The sequence below is a fragment of the Cervus canadensis genome, chromosome 3 (assembly GCF_019320065.1).
Source record: "Cervus canadensis isolate Bull #8, Minnesota chromosome 3, ASM1932006v1, whole genome shotgun sequence".
NCBI classification, from domain to species: Eukaryota; Metazoa; Chordata; class Mammalia; order Artiodactyla; family Cervidae; genus Cervus; species Cervus canadensis.
In genome coordinates, this window is record NC_057388.1 from 68,285,714 (window position 1) to 68,310,012 (window position 24,299).

Here is a 24,299-nt window from a genome sequence, read left to right on the forward strand (position 1 = left end):
GGTGTGGAAGTGCTCAGAAAGGGCTGTAAGTACTTAACCATCACAAATCTCTTGACACACCAGGATAAAGCTCTCATCTCCAGTATTAAATCTTGAGTTGGGGTGATTTGAGAAACTTAATCAATTCTCCATATGAGTGAAGTATTCAAGTTTGAGCTCACAGCTTCATTATGCTTCAACTAGATGCTCTAAGAAAAATAGACCAAAAACAGTTTTGAAGAAGGCAGCGAGGCTGCACTGGATGTGTGGATCTAATGAGTGAAACAGAATGCAACATAAAACAGAAATAAGGCAACACAAGATTGACTTGTAATGAAGAGTGTGGCTCTAACTGTAGGACTAGAATAGATACATCAAATTTGTCAAGGGCAAGGAAACTTTCTGTGGGACATACTGAAGACCAGGCTATATGCTTTCAAAAGGAAATTAGAAGTGGAGATATGGACACTTGCTCTATCAGTAGTTAAAACTGAATTGAGTATTCCAGAGAGACACAGTTTTATAATACTTTAGCTCTTACCCCAAAGCAGACTCAGAACCATGACTGATGTAGCACACCCCAGGACCTACCAAAGCAGGATGGTTCAAATCTAGCCAAAAAGGCCCTCTGGACAGAAAAGGCCTTCTTCCTTACCACTTCTGTCACCTAGGAAATGACCACTGCCTTAAACCAGGATTTCCAGAGGATCCCGATGAGTGTGAAGCAAACAGGTGCTGGGACTCTGAAGGTGAGTTCCCTGCCTCCTGGGCCTCCATCCATTCTTTTCTGGACAGCTCAGGCTCAAGCCAGGCTTTGTGACCTCATGGACTACTAGTATATCTGGGATGAAACCTAGATTTCCCATGAAATTAGTATAAAGCAGGCTGACTCACACTCTGAGATGTAGCCTGGGTGTGATTACATGACAGAAATAACATAAGTTAGAGTTTAATAGTTATTTGTTAAATGTGTTTATATATATAGATAGCATGGTATTTGAAAAAATAATTAGTGGGATGAGGCTAAAGATGCTTAGAAAATCTTTTATTTTTCATCCGTTGACAATTAATTGGTCATCTGAATGGTAATTCTCTAAACTGAGAGATGAACTGCTGGCAGGGAGACTAACTTGTTTGGTCTGTTAAACTTTTGCTAAAAAGAACAAACCAGGCCAGCTTTAAATTTAAGAAACACAAAGGTTTTGATGCTTATTATGCCAACACTTTTTCATATTTACTTCATATTCAACTACCTCATGAGGTAAGTATTATGTTTCCAAAATCGGGGAAATTGAGGCTCTGAGATTATCTAAAATGATCAAACCACCTATCTAGTAAGAGGCATGGCCAGCATTAGAATTCAGATCTTACTTAAAAGCATATGATTTAAAATTTAAACAAAAGTCTACTATGAATATAAATGTAGTATCAATACTTGCTAGTAGAGAATATTTGGAAAAGTAGTAGGAAGAAGGAAAATGAACTCATGATTCTGATTTCCAGGGGAAGTCACATCAACATTTTTGTATACTCTTTCCAGTCTTTCTGCTGTGTGTATTGTTTATTATGTGTGAACACATGGTGTATCAAAATAGATGTTATCACTGTTTTAAAAATTAGCATCTTCTGATTGTAAAAGGAAAGTGCATGCATTATAGAAAACCTGGAAAATACTGAAATGCACCAAGTGAATATAAGCCATTTACATGATAAGAATACTTCACATATAAAGCTTTCACTCTGATGTAAAAGCCCTTCTAAAAGAGGGGAGGACAACAGCTGTAGTCTGATGAAAAGGTTTTAGTATCTTACAATGAAAAATACATCATGTGCCTTAAACAACTGGCACACCTGAATTTACATAAAAGAGGCTTAGCAAGAAAATAAGGCTTGATTAACAGTGGCTCAAGGAAGTTCTAAATGGTATTTAACAGACTGGATCTTATGATAGTATCATCTCAAAGCATTTATTATCAAAACAAAAAACTTCAGTTATACATAAAGTAATAAACCTTTACAAGAGCTGCTAAGGAAAAGTGGCTGTGTAAGTCTGCACACAGTTGCTGAGGGCAGAGAGCAGAGGAGAACTCCAGTCGGGATGTGGATTATGTTCATACAGCTTGCTCCTGATTTAAACACTCATAACACACTGGATGAACTGCAAGAGAGAAACCAGTGTTACACCGCAGACCCCAAAACACGATACACCCCTGCTTATTCTTACACCGCTTACATTTTGGTATTCTCATCTGGATTGTGGATTAAAAAAAAGTTTTAAAAATAAGAGTAAATGATGGGTGGAAAGGTTCATTTTTTGAAGGAAGCACTCTAGTATAAGATCCAGAGGGTTTCTCACATCAAACCTTCTTATAGGAAGCTGATTCTACCTTAATGCCTAAAGCATTATTTAAATTCCAAATTAATTTCTCACTCTAAATGTGATCATGGTCAAAGGCACCTACTCACAAATATAAATAACAGTTAAATTTATACTGTTCTGGCCCATGGGGACTTCAGAACTGTAGTCTTACCCCCACTATTCTACCGGACTGCCTTTAAAATAGTTTATTCCTTTAAAATCTGCTTAATTAAAATATTCATGTGTGTCAATATATGGACACAAACAGCATTCAGAAAAGCATGACAAAAACAGAATATCTAATCCTCCTCCAGTAATTCAGAAACCTGAGTGTGGAAGCACCAGTTATTTGCTGTGAAGTTTGTTTCACTGTCAAACACACAGCAATAGTTTCTGCTCCTGTTCGCAGTCTTCTTTGACTTTCTTCCACCACCATCAAGGCTCTGGACACTGCTATTCCTACAGCGTTCCTGCAAGGACCAGCTGACACTCCCTCTTTCAGGGAAAAGGGAACTCGGGTCAGGACATTCAGATAGATATCCCTTAAGTGGGCCCCGTGAGAGGCTGTAGCCTCTGCACTTTCCACCCCACAGGCTGCCTCTCCATCTTTGGAAACAGAGCGGGACTGTTACCTGAGAAGTTAATGCATACTGTGGGAACACACCTTTAAGCAAAAGAAATAGACACATTTATGCAACAGCCTTTTAAAAGTGTACTCATTAACTGTAGCTGCTGCTAAACTGAAAATATGTGCATGTTTGTATTTTGAAATGGAGAAACCTTTTAGTTGTCACAGTGATGCCCATTCTAAAAGTGGTTTATCAATGGCTGAACAAAAAATGGAGATGCACCTAAACATCTCCCCAGCTGTGCTGTGTCTATCCAACCAAGGCCATCAAAGACAGCACGTGGTTATGCTCACACTGGTTATGTGTCTGTGTCCTGACACATTTAGTGTGGCTGTACAGTAAATACATTGTTTTAAATTATGACTTAAGTTTGTGCCTTTTGTCCTCAATGAAGAACACAGACATGCCAAGTGCAGCTTTGAGCCATGCAAGTTATTTTTCAATGACAGAGGTGATTTGTGTAAAGGAGACAAAAGTAGATACAACATCTGCGTGGTGGTGTTTTTCAAGGACATTTCTTATTGAAATCTCACAACAGTCTAGTGAAGACAGCATTTTTATTCTTTCCTCAAATAGTCTCTGAGCAATGAAAAATCCTGCCTAAGTGATCCAGCTAATCAGTGAGAAAAGCTGGGCCTTGACCTAAGTTGTTTAATGCAACAAACGGTGGTCTATGGATAAGACAAATAAATGAAATTAATAAATTTTGGATGGTGACTCCTGATCATGTAAGCCTTAACTGCTCTGGGATCCTTAAGATGCTCTAAAGAGCCAGCTTCAAAGGGATGCCCAATTGCTGTACATCTTTTTTACTCAGTTACGAATTTACTCAGACTTACATCATCATATGGGAAATTCACTACACCTTGCTGAGCAGTATCCCGTCTTCGAAAGCTGTCTGTAAAACACAACAGTAAAATTTATTAGCTTTTTTAGAACATCTGAAATCATAATCTTTAATTATGTTAGCACTGAGTTTCAAATGCAGTAACAAATTGTACAACCAGCCAACATAAACAAAAGGCCAAAGGAAAGGAGTCAACTGTAGCAATATGAATGGATTTAATATGCAGCCAAGTAACACAGCAAGCAGAAGTTGGCCAACTGTCTTTCCCAACCTGGAGTTGGAAGAAAAGGCCTTATCCCAAAGTCAGTAAAAGCTGCTTCTGAGGCCATTCCTTAATTGTGACTGAAGTACAGAATTTCAGACTTCTTAATAACAAAGATATGTTAAGAAACAGATGCTTCCCCAGTGGCTCAGCCATAACCACCTGCAACGCAGGAGACGCAGGTTTGATCCCTGGGTTGGGGAGAACCCGTGGAGGAGGGAATAGCAACCCATTCCAGTTTTCTTGCCTGGAGAATCCCATGGACAGAGAAGCCTAGAAGACTACAGTACACAGAGTCACAAAGAGTTGGACGTGACTGAGCAGACACACACAGCTGGATGGTGACCTTAATAAGACAAACAGCTATGATCAAATTCTCTATCCATTTGAGCTTTGTCCTACTAAATGAAAAGGATTTACTTCAATAAAAAAACAAAAAGAATCTGCCCTCAAATTTGCCAGGATGCAAAAAAATTATAAAACCATATGTTGAAAAGGGTAAAAAAACTAAAGAAAAGGAATGGAACAAGAAAACACACACAAAGGAAAGAAAAAGAGGAGAGAGAAAAGTAGAGATTATTGATACAGCCTCATTTGAGAAGGACATCTGAAACACAGACCACCATTTTAAATTACTCTCCAACAGAAGGAATTTGGAAAGAGAGCTACTGATGGGTAATTTCACTTTTTTCTAGTATTTCACTTTTGTCAAGTAGTTCACATTCTAGGGAGAAATCACAGACTACTGCTCATACTTTAATCAAAAATTTACTAATTAGCTTGGTACATTTATGTTATAGAACACTAAGTTTAGTTAGGACTTCTTTCTCCCGTCCTGAGCTGCTCAGCTCTTCAGGTCTTAGTTCCCTGACCAAGGCTTAAACCCAGGTCCTGGCAGTAAAACCACTGTCCTAACCCCTGGACTACCAGGGAATTTAGTTAGGATCATTTTAACGGGAGATTACTTAACATGTGAGAAAAACTTTTGAGGAAACAGAATTGTTTGTCAGTCCTGCTAATAGCAATCTCAAAGGACACACCTGTTAGAGCTCGCAGCTTGACGCAACAGGCGATGTAATCATCAAAGGTGATCTTTCCATTGGTACTGTATCGTTTTGCAATTGAATTCACAGCCTGTGGACTCAACCTAAATCCTGAAAGGAAGAAAAATCATCCAGCAAAAAAAAAAAAAAAAAAAAAAAAATTCCAATTTCAAGGATTAAAAAAAAAACATTAAAAATAATTTTAAGCCCAATTTTTTAGGAGAGGGCTCATTTAAATTATGAATATGTGCTATTTCTATAAATAGAAACATAGCACTTAGTTTTATAAATTAAACAAAAAAAAACAAAAACAAAAAGCTACCAGTGAACAGAGATGGAATCAGTCATACCCACCCATTGTTGTCAGGGCCTTCTGCAATTCTTGGGGATCCACTGTTCCACTCCTATCACTGTCAAAACTGATAAAGTGTTGTCTCCAGCCGTTCAGTACAGCCCAGAGTTCTTTAAATTCATTGAAACCCATTGTGCCTGACATGTCTCTCTGAACTGTAATCAAGGATTAGAGCATCTTTATTTTGCAACATTTTCTAATGATTAAATCAAAGATTAAGGATAAGGGAATTTAATGTTCTTTCTGCTGAAAAAAATATTGTACATTCTTTTGGTCACGACAGGACAGAAAGATACTCTAATGATATAAAAATAAAGGCCTATGGAGAAAAAGCTCTGAGTATGTATTTTCTGTGAGGAAAAGAGATCATCTACACGAGTGACTACAAGGAAATTAAAAGGCCACTGTGAGCTACCTGGAACAACCAAAGTGGTCTGCACTTTCTGGGTGGTCCAGGCTATGCTGCTTACCCTTCTGTCCAGGGTCCTCTTTAGCCCTAGCATTCCCACGGTAAGCCTTCCCAGACCCACTGTTTTCACTTCTGGAAAACGAGGTGGGATGAAGGCACCATACCATCAGCAGTAACTAAACTAGTCTAACAATTGTGATATGAAAATTCCCATTGCTTGAAGGTCAGTGTGACTCATGCAGGGTAATCAATGTCACAGCAAAAAAGCCGCCTTGACTGCTCTGGTTTCTATACTTGTTTGTTTATGATGCTTCCTCAAATTCTTAAATAACAGATGTTCTACTTATTAAACTTCCTTCCTTTTTCACATCAAGTGACATCTTAAAAGTTAATGATCTTGGAAAACTTTTCTGTGGTCATGTGTCACTTTGTGTTTACTGAATATTAGTTCTTAGACAAATTCCTTCAAGGTTTTTTTTTTTTTAATCCAGAATAAAAAACTCTAGACTGCCATCAAGGTAAAGGATACATCCAGCATTGAAACCATAAGCCGGCAAGTCTCCAGGTTAAAAGCTGTTAAAACAAGAAAAGTACATACATATTAACACGATTTCAAAAAATCACATTACATTACATTCAAATTAATAGGAATGTGATTATTTATACACTTTTATTCTTACATGCTGTTCAATTTATGTGAAACTAAATTCACGGAGCTTTGAAGTAGGCTTATTTTCCAGATAGAGAGAACTCCTTCCAGAACCCAAATTTGATTTTAAAAAATTTAATAGAAATCTTTTTTTAAAAAAAGGATGGCCTAGTACTGTTAATATTTTTAGGTGTGATTCATGGCTTTTAAGTTGGGGGATAAAAGTGTCTTTACCTTTAAGAAAAATATGCACTAAAGTTATCTGTAGGTAGAATAATGTTAAGAGATCTGAAATCTGCTTTAAAAGAAAATGGCTAGGTTTATAGTTAAAACAAGAAGAGCAACACATGATGGGTACAGAGGAGTTCATTGTATAATTATCTCTATTTTTGCATAGGCTTACAGTTTTCTATAACATAGTTTATGAAAAGTATTGTTTTCTTTTTTGCCTTTGAAACTGTAATATAGTGAGTTCAATCCACCATAATGAACCACAATGTATTATATCCACCACGGTGAATGGGTGGATCCAGTGGCTTTGTTCCTTCGCACAATTGACTTTAGTTGGTTTTGCTAGTTCTGTGCAGATCATTTGTTTCTCTTTCTTTTCCCTTTAAAGTCAGACATTGAATGGTCACCTCCCACCCCAAATTGCCTATGGCCTCTTTTCATAGACAGTAAGATAAATATGCTTGCTAGAATTGTGAGTCAAATGAGAGCATTCTGGACTAAGACCAGAGGACCCACTCAGTGATAGCCATTGTTTAAAAGCCTTTTCAGTTTACTCACGGCTCAAGGGTGTTTTGAGGGTATTTCCACACCTCACTTAAGACAACCAAACTAGAATACACTTGTTGGTTTATGACCTAATAGTACTCTATCTAAGTATCAACAAATTAAAGAATTTCCTTGCATCTTACCAAGACTTTGAGGGAGTCTTCTTAGGTACAAAGAAGTGTAAAACTAGGAGGAAGAAGTGACAAGGTTCATGTGGGCAAAGCTAGCATAAGGTTGACAAGGCTATTGAGATGTACATAGAGTTAACATTATTTACAGCTGTTACCAGCTTCATTTTAATCTTTAAACAAAGTGAATTTAAAACACTAGGCTAACTCTTATTGCTGTAATGTTTCCAAATGTTACAAACTATAGGTTTTCTACTTTTAATACATTCATGTGTTTGGCATAGCTTAGAAGCCTGAAATAAAAGGTTGGAGACTATTTCTGTTTTGGTCCCTTAATCTCTATCTGATCCATGGAGATAATTCTTGGAGGTGAGAAAAGGCAACACTTTTAAACACTTTAAAGAGTTGGCTGATTCTTTGTTGTGATTTTTAAGTTGTGTGGAAGTATGAAGTCTCTCTAGTCTAGACCAGAGGTTCTTGATCCTGAGCACTTACAAGAATCACCCAAAAGCTTTAAAAGACTCTGATATCTGGGCTATACTACAGAACAATAATTATTACTTTTTTAGCTTTACTAAGATATGATTGACATACACCATTGTGTAAGTTTAAGGTATACAATGTACTGGTTTGATGTATGTGTATAATGACTCTAAGAAGGTTAATTACCACATGTATCACCTCACATAGCTACCTTTGATGCATGTGGTGAGCAGTTTTAAGACCTACTCTCTTAACAACTTTTGTTAACAAAGTATAGTCAGCATCACCACAGAACAATTAGATCAGAATCTGACTATGGGAATCAGGCATTAGTTTAAGTGGACACTTCTGATTTACACTTATAATTAGAAGTAATGTATAATCCCTTAGATAAATACCAATTTTTCTTAAGTCAAAATACAAATAAGGGTGTGTGTGTATGTGTGTGTATATATATATATATTTTTTTTTTTCCATTTTAGGCAGTCTCCCATCCTCATTAATTCATCAAATGCCTATTAATTTGCAGCCCTGATGTGCAGGGCTCAGGATGCCAGAGACACTGGAGATAACAGCTGAGAAACTGGATCCTGCCCTGGCTGACTGAAGTCATGCGCACAGGGTGGTGGTGGTTTAGTCGCTAAGTCATGTCCGACTCTTGCGTCCCCGCGAACTGTAGCCTGCCAGGGTCCTCTGTCCACGGGATTCTCCAGGCAATACTGGAGTGGGTTGCCATTTCCTTCACCAGGGTACAGGGTAGAAGAGGGTAAGCCATAATGGAGACACCAAAAACTACCAGATCTTGAAGTGAGAGAGGCTCCTTCATGTTGAAAGAAATACTTGATAGAAGAGGTAACATTTAAGCCAAGCTGTGAATGACAGGAAAGATTTGGGATGTCTGGAGACAGTCATGTAAAGCTGGGGACCTGCATGAGCAAGGGAAGCAGCAGTGAGTCCAGACGGCAAAGAAGGGGGGAAGTGTGGGGGTGCTGTGCGTCTGGGGCTGAATTCCTGGTAAGCCGTCTAACTTCTGTTTTATATGGGCTCCATGGAGCTACTCAGGACTTTTAAGAGGAGAGTGACAGGTTAGAGTTCTTTGTTCGGGAGAACAGAAATCTGGTCTGAGAAGGGAGAGAAGGAGATGGGCAGGAACAAAATTCACTATTCTGGGCAGGCAGTTCTGATGAGTTAGAACACTGACATCTTAATAGTTTGGTGAGGAGAACTCCTGTTCTTTTTTTTCCTCCAGAAAGAGTTTTTTACTAACGCTAATCCTATTTTAAATAACACTAATTTAAATAATTTTAATGATGTTAATCCTATTTTAAATAATTTCAAAGAGCAACTTCCCTCATCAACACCACCTCTAGGCACGACTGCTCCCTCTTACATCGGTTAAGATACCACGTGCTGTGTGTGCTCAGTCCTGTCCTTCTCTTTGCGGCCTCATGGACTGTAGCCTGCCAGGCTCCTCTGTCTATGGCATTTTCCAGGCAAGAAAAGAAGATGCCATAGGTTTTACTATCTCCCGCATCCCCATCTGTGCTTTTTGGTTTGGGAGCTGGGTTGAAAAAGACCAGTGGCTGCATAACTTCTCCATTACAACACTCACTCTGACAGTCACAAACAGGATGGTTTTGTGGGTCATTACAGTCTCACATGGAGAAGGAAGTGGCAACCCACTCCAGTATTCTTGCCTGAGAAATCCTATGGACACAGGAGCCTGGCCGGTTACAGTCCACAGGATCACAAATGGTCGGACAACTGAAGCAACTTAGCATGCATGCACAGCCTTCACAAGATGACAGCAAACAAATTAATCACACAATCCAGGCAATAGAAATGTCCTTTCTGTAACTCGGTGATCTAAGGTCATTACCAAATGTGGCTTTCTCAAAGGAAATTACTAAAGGGACTGCTCTACAAGAATACACTGCCTACTCTGTTAGATTTTAAAATTGGCCACACCTCTTCTACTGAACAGAAGTAGAGTAATAGTCTGTATTGTGACATAGCTCACTTGTGGAAACCCTGCTATTAGATCTCCTTTGTTCACCAGCCCCAACTTCTTGAGGTTAACAATTTAAATGTACTGCCTACAACAGTAAAAAAAAAACCAAAACAAACAAAAAAACAACCAAACCCCCTAATGGAGAAAAGGGCTTCTTTTGTGTAGGACCAGAGTAAATGACAGAAATCCAAAAGGTTTCTATTTTGTTTTAATTCCCACAACTAGGAAATAGTGATTGGATACTAAAGTCATAAAACGAAGGATGATAAAAATGGATATGCTGATAGTTTAAAAGAGAGAACCACCTAGTAACTATGCCCTGTCAAATAGTCAAAAATGGCCACTACAGGTCCACAGGTATGAATTCTAGTTTGTGGAGTTTTTTTTGTTTGTTTGTTTGTTTGTTTTTTGGCCATGCTGAATGGCTTGTGGGATCTTATTTCCCCAAACAGGGATTGAACCCAGGTCTTCCCCAGTGAAAGCCTGGAGCCCTAAACACCGGACTGTCAGGAAATCCCCTAGTTTGAATGCTTTAATTCACAGCTTACCAAGAAGTTGAGACTTTGATTAGATGTTCTGTCTCAATTAACAACAGGCAAAGAAGATGGTAGGTCATGCATATCAGCCAAGACGCTGTTCTATCATGGTCAAGACATGATTTGAAGGGAAGCATGTGGCATGTGTGGGATGATGAGAAAGCCCCTGCCAGGAATGAGCATCCTGATCAGAGTTGCCTCTCTGTAGCTCGTGCAGAATTGAAAAGGAAGGAAGTGGGTATAAGCACATGGGGAGTCTATGAGGAACTAGGGGGCAGCGGGAAGGACTACTATAAAGAGTTTAGAAATCAGGAAGGGTACCTCTTACTTAGCCTGATGTCAAAAGAGCAAAGACCTGGGGGATGTCAAGGTGAGCATTCATGCTGCCAGGAGCTGAGAGCAGGAGTGTAGAACCGGCTCCTTGAGGACTAGGGGTGGGGGACTGGGCACTTGTGAAAAGGGAGGGTAGGACCAACTACTCAGAACTAGGGATGCAGAACAGGTCACCCCGGGACCAGGTGCAAGGGACCAGCCACTGAAAGCCCTAAGTGACACCACGTTTGAGCCAGAATACGCTCCTGGCAAACAGTGAGCAGCAAATGTTAGCTCCTATCATTAATGACACCTGACCTGGAGGATTTCATTTCAGCACCTTACCTCATTTTCTGAGGAGGAGGCCACATGTCTTATTGGTTTGAATGGTTCCAGACACCCGGAACCCAGATCCAAGAAACCCACTAAAATGGTGGGTAGTGTGGGATGATTCAGTAAGAACTATCTTCAAATGAGCATTTTGAAATACAAAAGAAATAAATTCAGCTTCTGAAATTCTTAACTTTGCCATTTCAGAAACTCTCAGATTCTTTGAAGGCTATAATAATCACAAATGACATCTGAAACATGAAATACAAGAGATTTCCAAGACACTTTGAGGCTGATAACTCACGTTTGTATCCTCCAGCAATGCCCGACTGTGTCAGGCATCTTTGCAGTTCATCAGCGTCTATTTGTCCATCCTTTTGGGGGGGAAAAAAAAAGGAAAAAGATTTACAAGAGTGACTTGTACCTTCCAGTTCTTTGTTTCCATTCAGCATTCAGTATACCAATAATAATAAAGAAAATGAATATTATCATGCATGAGACTTTTTTAAATGGAGGCCTTTCAAAAGTAGGTATTCTTTTTCTTCACTCTACTTCCCTAAACAATTAAGTTACAGAAAGAAAGGAAATTGTTAGGCGTTCTCCCACAAATGGATAATGAGGGACATATACCAAAAATACCTTTCCTAATACCTAGGTAAAGTGGGTATTCAATTTCAGGCTTTATTTGCAACAATCATTACACAAGAATTAACCAAGTCTGAAAGCTGCTTACACCTGTACTTCGATATTACCAATATCTTTTCATCATTTCCTATAAATTCCTGAATTAGACTTGGCATAACTTCTCAAGAATAAGGTTCCTCTTCTTAATAAAACAGTGAGATGAATTCAGTTTCTTCCACTGAGACATATTTTTAAACATATGAATACAACTAGCTTCTATTCTGAACTACTCTCAGTCTGAACTAGGAAACTGCCAAAGTAAGCAATTTAGAATACAATTATTTATGTATTTGATTAAAAGTTCTATTAACTGTCCTAGTTTTTTTTTTTTTTTTTTTTTTTTCTGTTGAGGGGGTGGAGAGCTGGGTACACAGGATGACATCAGTAAATGAAAAGTTTGGTTCCCACAAAAAGCAGCCTCTGTGATCACCCTTGCTTAGAATATGGTGATTGTTTTTTTCAGATCACAATTATACCTGGAAGACAGGTTCTTCATGCCTATTCACTGGCTGACCTAGGTCAGAATTAGAAACACGTTAAAGATTTTAAAATAAAATTCCTAAATCCTCAAGTTCATGACTATTATACAATCTAGGTGACAGGCAGGATCAATAATGTGAAAGACGACGGACATGCTGCCGCAGACCAGGGCTGCTGAAAGCTAAGCAGGTGGGGTCACTTTCATGGCTCCTGGTACTGGCGATCTAAGAATGCAGAGACTTGAGCTTTGCCGTGTCTTGTGGTTTCAAAGATACGGATCACTAACAGGTGAAGCAGATACTTAAGGGGAAGCTCTTTCAGTTTTAGACTCAATTTTCCATTCAGTTTCTCAAACTGTATTTCTTCCAGTGCTGTTCTAAAAGGTGGTCACACGTTTTTATCCCATAATAGTCTTCAGGCATTTTCACATTAAGACTGTGCTATTTCTAGCTTTTGATTAAAAGAAAGCTAGGTTGAATTCATAAGCACAAACGTCCTCTTTGAACATGCTGGATTATAACAGCAGTATGATACATCCAGTGACCTGGTAGCTGAGGAAAAAGGCCTCCTACAAAATGAACTACCACCTGTCACACAACTAGAATGCAAAGAAGTGAAAGGTCTTGGGGTGCTGACCTTAATTCTCTCTCTGGGTCAATAGACCACAACATCTAACAAGGACACGTAAGGGCTGACCTAGTAATAGCATCCACAGCAAAGAAAAACTAAACTGGCCACAACATTAACTTCCTGATAGCAAGAAGAAAGTACCTTTCTTATTTTGAAGCTGGTGGGTTTTTACCTGAAGTACCCATTTCCTAAGAGGGTAATTAACAGTCAAACTCAATGCAAAGAAAATGTCCCTCAGAATCTGGCTACAGAATTACTGGTACTACATGCTTCTAATTGTACAAAGAAAGGTTTAAAGTTCATCTGACCTGGAATTTCTTCTCTGGAAATTCACTGTCTGGACCCTGACAATTCACAGTTCTAAAGACATCTTTCTACCTTACATATCTTCAAAGCATATTTATACTAGCTTATTGTGTTCAATCTGACCCTAATTCAATCACAAGTTTAGTTCTGAATTGAACATAAGCATGGGTAACACGTTGTCAGAGTTTGTTCTGAATATTCAAAAATAAATAACTGCCCATGAACTTCCTTCTCTTTTTTTTCTTGAGCAGAAGCAAAGGAATTCTTTTCCAGAGGAATAGGCGTTTTTCCGTGTGACTGTAACAAGTGAAAGTGAAATCGCTCAGCTGTGTCTGACTCTTTGCGACCCCGTGGACTGTAGTAGCCCACCAGGCTCCTCCGTCCATGGGATGCTCCAGGCAAGAATACTGGAGTGGGTTGCCATTTCCTTCTCCAGGGGATCTTCCCAACCCAGGGATTGAACCCAGGTCACCAGGTCTCTCGCATTGTGGGCAGACGCTTTAACCTCTGAGCCACCAGGGAAGCCCGAAGGTAACAAAGGTTAATACAAATGTAGAATCTGAAATTCCTTTAATGTTAAAGGGAAGAGCTAACCTGTCCAGCTACAGCAGCAAAGTAACCATACAGCGGATCCTGAGTTTGTCCGGGAAACGCAGGCCCTCCGGGAGCCCCTCCGTACTGTAAGACAGGGAACAAATGCATCAATCCGCTGACCAAGTTTTATTCTTTCACCATTCACTGCCTTGTGCAAAATTAGGTTCACTGTCAGTCGTTTGCTACCCCGCCCCCCACCTCCCTTAACTCTCTACTTACAATCACTCCTCCCCTTTCTCCCATTCTCACCCCAATTATAATTTAAAAACCCGCAGCTAGGATCAAAATGAGTTGTCTTGACAATGACATCAGTATAAATGAAGTAACCTCTGCAAATCCCCATTAACCTGCAGTTTACTGAGATGAATGCAACCTGGCCATACAACTTACCAGCAGGGCTCAGAACTGTTTTGCCTGTTTTTTTCCTAGCGTTTATGGTATTTTTAAAGCGTTCTGAGACAGGTGTAGCCTCGGAAGGGTGAGGTATGTCACGGCTAGGGAATATTCTTTTTAGGAAACAGTTCTCAAAAGGATGCCCGTCCCAGACTCAGGGCCAGGCAGCCTTCCTCCCAGAAGTCTCTGACTCTAGCGGACTTTCCCTGACTTTCCCGTTTTTCTCATTTTCGGAGAGAGAGAAGTGGATCGCAGGACCATTCTAGATTAAAATGGCTGTTGCTCTTAGGGAAGGCAGAGAGGAAGGCAACATCCCATTTGCACGATTTCACGCCGCGGATCCGGGAGGCACAGGGTGGGCTTCTTGGGTCAAACCTACGCGCGTCCCGGCCCCAAGCAGCAACCCGGGAGGAAGAAGGGACAGAAGGAAGGAGGTCGCCGCAGACCGAGGCCGGACGGCGGGGGCGCTGGGCGAGGCGGCGGGCAGGGCGGGGGCGCCCGGGAGCCGCCCCTGCCGAGACGCCCCCTGTGGCTTCTCGGAGCCCCGGGAGTCCAGACATCGCGCCCCGGCCACGAGCCCGCGCGGGCAGCACTCACCCCGCCCGCGTAGTAGCCGCCGCCGGCGCCAGGATGCCCGGGATACGCCATGCTGCACTCTGCGCCGCCGCCCAGCGCCTCCCGCCTCCCCGCCTGCCCGCGGGGACCGCCCAGGGCCGCACCACCCGGGGCCGCGGGGGACGCGCCCGGGGCCGCCGCCCGCGCCAGGCTCCGCTCCCGGCCTCCGCCCCTTCCTGCGCTCCGCCGGGTCTTTGGTGTTTTCTCTTCTCAGGCCCTCAAGAACCCGAGGTCTGGTAAGTGACTTCACACGCGGGATGCAATTCACACCTGGGATTCTCCTCCCTCCAAAACGAATGGCACATTCCAACACCAACCCATTTCGCCGGGTGTTCTTTTTCTCTTCCTGCTCGATCATCTTCTGCTACGTTTTGTGTTTTAAACAACTTTATTGGACAGGCCCACGGGGCTGGAAGCAAAGTGTGGTATTGGGGGAAGGGGCCGAATGCCTTAGGGCAGCTCTGAGATGCTCTCAGGGAGAGGAGAAGTCGAAAAATGAAGCTGCGAAAGCGCCCTTGGAAATCAGCAGTGAACGTCAGGACCTGAGCGCATTTGGAGCGTCGGTTTGCGGTTGACCATTTCATTCAACAATAACGGCGTGTTTCCTTCCTAGGCGACACTGTCATCTCCAGGTTAAGCTGCATGTGACTCAGATATGGCCTGAAGAGGACAGAGGACACTTAAAGGGCAGGGCAGCCTAGGCCGGATTGTTCTTAGAAGTTGAGTTGTTCCACTTATCTGGATGATTCAGGCAAAACAATCCCATCTCCAAAATCACTCAGCTACTTTTTATGCAAGAAAAGTTTAGTGCAGGCAAAGAGTGTGTCGGTAAAAACACACTTGTCAGGAAGGTAAGAGTGCTGGATCTTGGTATTTCACTCAGGTGATTCAGGAAAGTTTTCTTTACTTCACAGCTTTGTTTTCCACCCAGTTTAACAGTTTGAAACAACTCTGACGTGAGATTTTCTGGTTTGGTTTTGTTTCATACAATTTCTATCACGCAGAATTCTTTGAATGTCAACGTTTTAAGAAATGTAACAATAAGCAAGATTCGCAGTATTTGCTATGGAGGTTGCACAGAAAAATTGGATGAGTCATCAACATTTAACAAATATTGGACCGCCTGCTGTGTGTGGGACAGGGCTTGCTCACGTGGTCGACTGGGTTCTCACTAGGGTCATTGTTTTCCTCTCATGTATAAACTTCCCTCTCAAGTTCTCTTTTTGGATCCTCCATACCTCAAAATGAAAGTCCTGAGTTGTGAGAAAAATTCTAATGTTCCTTGTTGTCTGATATCAAATCAACTATACATTACTTGCTTTATGTTTCATTCAGGAAGTTGATTACTGTTTTCAAGTACCACAGTCATCATCAAGGTAGATTAGAAATATGAGTTCTTTGGCCTATATGGAGGGTTTTATTTTTTCCCTAGTATTTTTATTATAGTAAAAACACAAGCTGATATCTTCCTGCCCAAGTGTACAGTGCACTATTGTTAAAAGCATCCACAGTGCCGCATAGCAGATCTCCAAAACTTTTCCTCTCACATGACTGAAAATCTCTACCAGTAAACAACTCTCCATTTCCTCCTCAGAGGTCCTGGCAACCACCATTCTACTTTCTGTTTCTATGAGTTTGACTATTTTTAAATGCCTCATATAAGTAGAATCATGCAGTATTTGTCTTCTTGTAATTGACTTAGCATTACTGCTAAGTCACTTCAGCCGTGTCTGACTCTGCAACCCCATCCCTGGGATTCTCCAGGCAAGAACACTGGAGTGGGTTGCCATTTCCTTCTCCAATGCATAAAAGTGAAAAGTGAAAGTGAAGTCGCTCAGTCATATCTGACTCTTGGCGACCCCATGGACTGCAGCCTACCAGGCTCCTCCATCCATGGGATTTTCCAGACTAGAGTACTGGAGTGGGGTGCCATTGCCTTCGTGTCCTTGAAATTCAACCATGTTGCAGAATGTGATAGGATATCCTTTTCTAAGGCTGGATAACAATGCATTGTATGATATATGCCACACGGAAAAACATTCATGTATAGTTGGACATTTGGGTTGCTGCCACATCCTGGTTATTGGTGAATAAAATTGCTGTGAACATTGGTGCAAATACCTCTTTGAGATTCTGTTTTCATTTTTTGTTTTTTTGGATATATATCCAGAAGTAGGGTTGCTAGATCATATGGTCATTTTATTTTTAATTTTTTGTGGAAACTCCACACTGTTTTCATGGCAACCTCACCATTTCTAGTTCCCACTAATAATGTGCAGGATTTCCAATTTTTCCACATACTTGCCGACACTTATTGTCTATTTTTTTTCTTTTTATAATAATAGCCATCTTGGCAGGTATGAGGTGATACCTCATTGTGGTTTTGATTTGCATTTCCCTGGTAATTAGTGACACTGAGCATTTTTTTCATAAACCTGCTGTACATTTGTATGTCTTTGTAAAAATTTTAGAGAATAACTTCTTGTCAGAATATGGTTTGCAAATATGTTCTCTTGTTCTTGTTCTGTGAGTTGCCTTTTCATTCTGTTGTTTCTTTGCGATGCAGAAGCTTTTTAATCCTACTTATTTATTTAGTTTTTGTTGCTTGTGTTTTTGGTGTCATAGCCATGAAATCAGTGTCAAGGCCAATGTCACAAAGCTTTCCCCTTAAGTTCTCTTTTAAGAGTTTTACAGTTTTAGATCTTATATTTAAATCTTTATTCCATTTTGAGTTGATTTTTGTGTATGGTGTGGGATAGGGTCCAATAATCACTCTTTTGCATGTGAGCATCCAGTTTTCCTCAGTGGCTCAGTGGTTTAAAAAAAAAAAAAATGAATCCACCTGCAATGCAGGAGATGTGCAGGAGACATGGGTTCGATCCCTGGATCAAGATGATCCACTGGAGAAGGAAACAGCAACCCACTCCAGTGTTTCTGCCTGATAAATCCCGGATCAGAGGAGCCTGGTGGGCTATAGTCCGTGCGGTCACAGTCAGACACAGCTGAGCATACACACACGCACTAATCCAGTTTTCATAGGACCATTTGTTGAAGAGGTCATCCTTTCTCCATTGTGTACTTTTGGCATTCTTGTCCAAGATCCGTTGACCATATATGCATGGATTTATTTCTGGGCTCTATTCTGTTCCTTAGCCTCTGTTTTGAAGTCTATTTCTTCCAACTGTCAGGAATAGATGGTGAGGGCCGAACTCAAAGTTGAGTGTAAGCTTCTCTAAGACTCAAGTTTGAAAGAAGAATATAGCATAAAAAATATTATGTTAGGAATCTGTTAAGAATGCAGAACTAGTTTTGTGGATAAGCATCTATGCTCATTGTTATTTCAGTTGTCTTTAATACCTTTCTGCTGCTGCTTGAATGTCATTGGAGTGCTACAAATGAAATTCTCACAGTTGTTGCTAACTAACTGGTACGCTGCTGCTGCTTTAGTTTATGAAAAAAGTTGTGACAGCTAATAGTAACAGACCCACAGATGGTACTTAATATGCACCAGGCCCTCTTCTAAGCACTTTCTACATTTGTTTGACCCTCATAAAACCCTGATTATCCACTGGAGGATACAAAGGAGATGAGAGCACTTGGGTAAGTGGGAGGAACCGAGAGCTGAGCTCTGCTGCTGGGCTGTCTGGTCCCCAGGGTCTGTGCCCCTTATCAGGGGGCAGCGAACTTGGTAAAGGACCAGAAAGTATATAGGTTTTATGGGCTATACAGTTTCTGCAGCAACGACTCAGTTCTGCTCCTGTACCACTCAGGCATCCATAGACGATACACAAATAAATGGCTGTGGCTTTGTTCCAGTCTGACTTTATTTATGGACACCAAAGTTTGTGTCTCATATAATTTTCATATGCCAAGAAATACTATTCTTTATTTTACTTTTTCAATTACAACAAAAGATTAGGTCATAAGAGTATAAAAGCAGGAAGTGGGGTAGATTTGTCCCTTGTGTCGTAGTTGCCAACCACTGTTGCAGACCCCTTCAGGATTCTGGTTTATGACTCTGGGAGAATAGCGCTTTAACAAATGATTTCACAGTGAAGCTAATGGATAATGGTAGCTGAATCACCCTAAGGAATGCTGACCTCTCTGGGGTAGGATCCTACGTATAGAGTTCTCAAACTCTTCCCCATTGCTCAATAAGCTGGTCAAAAGGAAAACCGTGAAACTCTGACTTACTGGTTTCAGTCTTGCCCTGTATAGTAGTAGCCAGAGGGTGTGCCCAGTGATGACAAAGCTGGATGCAAAGCTGGTTTTTAAATGTTACCCATGTAATGTGGGTTCCTTTAATTATGTCTGAGTATTTTCAAGGCTGAAAACATTCAGGAAAAACTAAAGACTCAGTAAGAATTCAATAAGAATAGAGGTGAATACAGGCAATTTACTTTTATGGTTTTGATATTCATTCCAGTGGAGGCAGTGAAGGTAGAGAGGGAGAGAAAAGAGCAGCTTTACTGGGTTCTTTGCATGTGCCAAGTGTTGTTCTGGGTACTTCCTTATAGGTGCATTTCAAGAAAATCACCTTGGAAAAGAGATGCAATTGCCCACATTTTATAGATGAAGAAATTGAGGCATAGGTAACTTTCCCAAGGTTACAAACCAGGTCTTGAGCCCAACTGATTTACTTAACTCTAAAGCATTGGTGTCTAAAATGTAAACAAACTACAAAGATACTAAACCAAGCTTACATTTCCCCCCTCATTGTACTGCTTCCTGAGGAATTTGGGCAGAAGAGGAACTGCCAAAAAAGAATTTAGGTGTATAAAACCCTGCAGAGGTTATAAGTATCAGCCTTCGGCAAGGCTTTGATGATACAAATCATCAAAGATATGATCTAGAGAAAGAAGCCATTCCTTGCCATCCCTTGGGTCTGTTTTAATTTTGAACAAAATAAAAACCCCAGTGGGATAAGAACTCATGTTATTCCTGTGCCTTCGAATCACAGAACTCGATACGGACAATAAAATCCTCACATAATTTAAAGAAACTCAGCAACAGAGTATCTGAGCTGTATATTTAGAAGAGGGATTCCTAACTGGTTTGGACAGTCTGGGGAGCTAGAATACTGTGTTCTTTGTCCTAACAATTTGCTAAGTCCTAGGAACAGACTGTGGGAGTTATACAGCCATACCACAATGATTGAGGGTCCTGGCAGTAGCTTGGGTCAGAGAGCCCGCAATAGGAGCTTTACATTTATTTATTATTTTTTAAATTAAAGTATAATTGATTTACAGTGTGGTGCTAGTTGCTAGTTTCTGTATAGAGCAAAGTGATTGTGTTATATGTATACACACATATATATGCTTCCCTGGTGGTTCAGTGGTAAAGAATCCACCTGCCAATGCAGGAGACATGAGTTTGATCCCTGGGTCAGGAAAATCCCCTGGAGAAGGAAATGGCAACCTACCCCAGTATTCTTGCCTGGGAAATTCCATGGACGGAGGAGCCTGGTGGGCTATAATCCATGGGGTCGCAAAAGAGTCTGATACAACTTAGCGACTGGACAACAAATATATATGTATATATACACATATATATATGCGTATACATATACATATATACAGACACACTCACATATATATGAAATTTACCATGATGGTTTATTACAAGAAATTGAGTATAGTCCCCTGTGCTATACAGCAGGACCTTGTCTATCTATTTTATATACAGTAGTTTGTATGTGCTAATCCAAAACCCCTAATTTATCTCTCCCCCCATGTTTCCCCTTTGGTAACTGTAAGCTTGTTTTTTAAACTATAAGTTTGTTTTCTAAATCTGTGAGTCTGTTTTGTAAATAAGTTCATTTGTATCATATTTTAGATTCTACATATTAATGATACCATGTGACATTTGTCTTTGTCTGACTTACTTCACTGAATATGATAAGCTCCAGGCCCATCCATGTTGCTGCAAATGGCATTATTTTGTTCTTTTTGCTGGCTCAGTATAGGAGGTTTTTAGACAGGCTCTGGATCAGAGTCATTCGGGGAAGTCATTGGAATCACAGAAACATTTGTAATCAGCTTCCCCAACCCTGTTGTTTTACAGATGGGGAAACTGAGCCTGGGAGAAGGTACATGGCTCAAGCTCTTGAAGGCCTTGTCTAGCCTGACTTAGATATTTGGCTCTTCCAATTAAAATTGTAAATTGATCTGAATATACTTCTCATAGAGGATCTTGTTCTTTTGTGGTGTACTTTCCCCAGTCATCTATATTCCTACTTTGAAGAAAAAAGGCATATGGATACTTTCTGTCCCTGAAAAAAAGTTAACATAAAGTACAGAAATGTCTCAGTCAGAGAAGTGCCGGAAGGAGTCCTCTAGCTAAGTAACTGCCATTGTTTCGCCATTTCCTCCAGTTGAATTAATCACAGGTCTAACATATCAGGAAGAAGTGAGCAATAATCTTTTCCAGATTAACGTCTCAGCTTTTGTTTAACTCTTAATCTGCATCTGTCACTTCATGATTTGAAAAACTCTGCCTTAGAGAGAACTCAGATCTCCAAGTTTGTGGAAAAATGACCGTTGGTAGCAACATCATAAAGTAGTGGAGCTGTGTTCCCAGGTAGAAAATCACTTATATTCAGTTCCCTGAGGACGAGTGTTCCTAAGAACGTTGGATTCATAGATTACTCGGTGTCCTCAACTCTTAAAGACATTGTGTTCTAGAAGCTGGGTGTTTGCAACTTGGGATATATTTTCCTATAGAAGTCATTTTGTGACTGGTTCCTAGGCAAGCCCCTCAGAAGTTCTTCATAATCCTCAAAATTTTTTTCTGAGAAGAAACAGTCCTGGGGCCAGGGCAGAGCAAGGCAGAGGTGGGGAGTGCTCACTTAGGCTTGCTTTCTGCCCAGTTCCTTTATCCTGCCAGTCCTGCTGTCACCAAGTCTACCCAGAACTGGGCAGGGGTAGAGGGTAGAGCCTCCATCAGCTCTATTAGCACGGAGGTGGCATTGGTAGGGAGGAAAAACAGAAGAAAATTTCAAACTGGAGCTCTGGGGAAGGAAGAATGACCTGTTTTGACTCCCAGGCACCCAGGTGGAGAAGCTATTTCCAGAAAGCCAAACTTGTATGAAGCCTATACATAAATCAGTTATAATAATATGTAAATTGAGGATTTTTTAATTAAAAGTAAAATGAACTCTTACTTTATATATATATATATATATATTTTTTTTTTTCCAGAAAGTAACTTGCCTGTTTTCATATAATGGGAAATCAATGGCAAATCTAGAAAAGGAATCTGGGTGAATTAATTCTCATGCCTGTATTTTGCTGATAAAACACAAATTGTGATGCTGCTATTATGGTAAGCAAAGGATCAGTGCTCTTACACATTGAGACACATCCGTTTGTCAAGTATCTGGGGCTTCTTCCCAGGTGGCTCAGTGGTAAAGAATTTGCCTGCTAGTACAGGAGCTGCAAGAAATGCAGGTTCAATCCCTGAATGGGGAGGATCCCCTGAAAGAGGAAGAAACGGCAACCCACTCCAGTATTCTTGCAGGGATAATCCCATGGACAGAGTAACCTGGAGGCTGCAGTCAATGGGGTTGTAAAGAGTTGGATACGACTGAGTGACTGAGCATGTATAAGAGTGTCTAAGACTCTCTATGGATAAACCAATGTAACTATCTCAGTCTAAAACATATTACCAGAAATGCTACAGGTATCTTAGCATCAATTCATGACATTCTTTGATGAATCTGTTAGAATTACTGTTCTATGAAGCAGCTTCTGCTGTTTCCATTTTATTAAAATGGGAGAAATAACTTTAACTTAGACCCAATTTTCTCAGAGCAAAATAAATTAAAAAAAGCTTTTCTCTTGGTAAATCAGGGAAATTTGGGAGAACTAAATTCTCTTGGAAGCCAAAGCTGCATATAACTTAATATTCTATTAGTGTATGCTAATATTCTCAATGGAGAAATCCAATTGTCATTTCTGTATACCTTTAAAAATCTCAAGATTGAGAACACATTTTTCTATTTTAAAATAATTTTGTATACTATATTTGTTCATTTCTGTGTTTCATTCTTAAATCTTAGCTCCCAACGAGCATTTAGATGATATTTTATAAAAATTTTAGTTCCCCAAGAGTGTTTAGATATTTTATAAACTTGGCATATTCTCAGCCAAAAGCAATGAGTTAATAGAATTTCATAGATTAGGAACTTCCATATTTTTTTTAAATCAGTAGAATTAATGTTTGCATTATGGAACTAAACTTGCATACATATCTCTACTTACCTGCATCTTGATGTGAGGTCTTAGATGCAGAAACTCGTGATTCTTAGAGGAGCATATCCTTGCTGGATGGTCAGAGAGAATGATCAGGAAGTATAAATTGTAACAGCAGATTCATCACATTGCCCTCTTGATCCTTGGCAATCAGTAACCAACTATAAACATATTCGACAATATAGGCAGTTTTCCCATTGGCCCTAGAGAGGTCTTCTATGAAACAGGTGTGTTTCAGTATAAGAACATATTACCTTAGCTAAGGTAGATAGGAGTCAACAGCAACAGTATACATAGCCCAGTGTTTGATATTACATCGGAATCATTGCCCCCATCAGAGACTTCCAAAGACTTTCAGAGCTGTGTGTTGCATTAGCAATGTGTGGGAGTTGGCCAGCAAGGACAAATCTTCAGGAATTTTTTCAGACCGTTGTAAACACTGCCAATATTATAAATTAAAAATTTTAGCTTACTGAAAACAAAGCTATTAAATAATCCCAATGCATCACTTAATTATTTTTCTATGCTTAAACTATGTAATGGAGGTAAGGTTGGACATTAATTTCCAACTGCAGGCTTGATCATATTGTGTCCATTAGTAGCTTGAAATAGGCAATGGGGGGAGTATTTACTCCATGGATATCAACTTGTACTTACAAATAAGAGATTGGTTTATTGTTTTATTGTTTGTCTATTCTAAACTTGGGAGTCAGCAGGTTGGAGAAAATTTCATGTGTTAACTGTAAGTCTGGAGTAGAAATGCAACAAAACAAAAAACCAATTTCTAAATGTGTGTGTGTGTGTGTGTGTGTGTGTGTGTGTGTGTGTGTAGTCAGCTGTGTCTGACTCTTTGAGACCTCATGGCCTGTAGCCCACCAGGCTCCTCCGTCCATGGGGTTTTCCAGGCAAGAATACTGGAGTGGGTTTCCATTTCCTTCTCTAGTGGATCTTCATGAACCAGGGACCGAAACTGTGTTTCCTGCATTGGCAGGCAGGTTGTTTACCACTGAGCCACCAGGGAAGCCCATTTTGAGGGTGAGTGTTTAACAGTAAATCATATATCTGAACTGGCAATCATTTATTGAGAAAGTGTTATTGCAACTTTGTCCATCATTGTCCATTTCAACCACAAGTTTACTATGGATAGAAGAATCATGTTAAAAAAAAAAAAGAATCATGTAAAACTAACAGAAACATTCTTTGAGAATCAAGTGGCTGTATGAAATTGACAATAAAATG

General features: G+C 40.2%; 1 protein-coding gene across 2 annotated transcripts; it reads right to left on the reverse strand.

The window, feature by feature from the left end:
- Positions 1 to 1,921: 1,921 nt before the first annotated feature.
- On the reverse strand, positions 1,922 to 23,151 carry SRI (sorcin). Of its 2 annotated transcripts, none has more exons than XM_043463406.1 (8): positions 23,070 to 23,151; positions 13,801 to 13,884; positions 11,411 to 11,480; positions 6,410 to 6,453; positions 5,474 to 5,621; positions 5,117 to 5,230; positions 3,807 to 3,865; positions 1,922 to 2,137 (listed from the first exon to the last, which is right to left on the reverse strand). In XM_043463406.1, the coding sequence occupies exons 1-8, from the start codon at positions 23,073 to 23,075 to the stop codon at positions 2,111 to 2,113; spliced, it is 552 nt and encodes a 183-aa protein (XP_043319341.1). In that variant the 5' UTR covers positions 23,076 to 23,151; the 3' UTR covers positions 1,922 to 2,110. The 2 variants fall into 2 exon arrangements, with proteins under 2 accessions (XP_043319341.1, XP_043319340.1); XM_043463405.1 differs by lacking the exon at positions 23,070 to 23,151 and adding an exon at positions 14,791 to 14,983.
- Positions 23,152 to 24,299: the final 1,148 nt, after the last annotated feature.

Coding starts and splice junctions, on each gene's coding strand:
- SRI (XM_043463405.1), bottom strand. CDS start 14,841: ATGGCGTATCCCGGGCATCCTGGCGCCGGCGGCGGCTACTACGCGGGC. Junction 13,885..14,790: donor GCGGCTACTACGCGGGCGGG/GTGAGTGCTGCC, acceptor CCTGTCTTACAG/TACGGAGGGGCTCCCGGAGG. Junction 6,454..11,410: donor CATTGCTGGAGGATACAAAC/GTGAGTTATCAG, acceptor TTGTTTTAACAG/CTTTTAACCTGGAGACTTGC.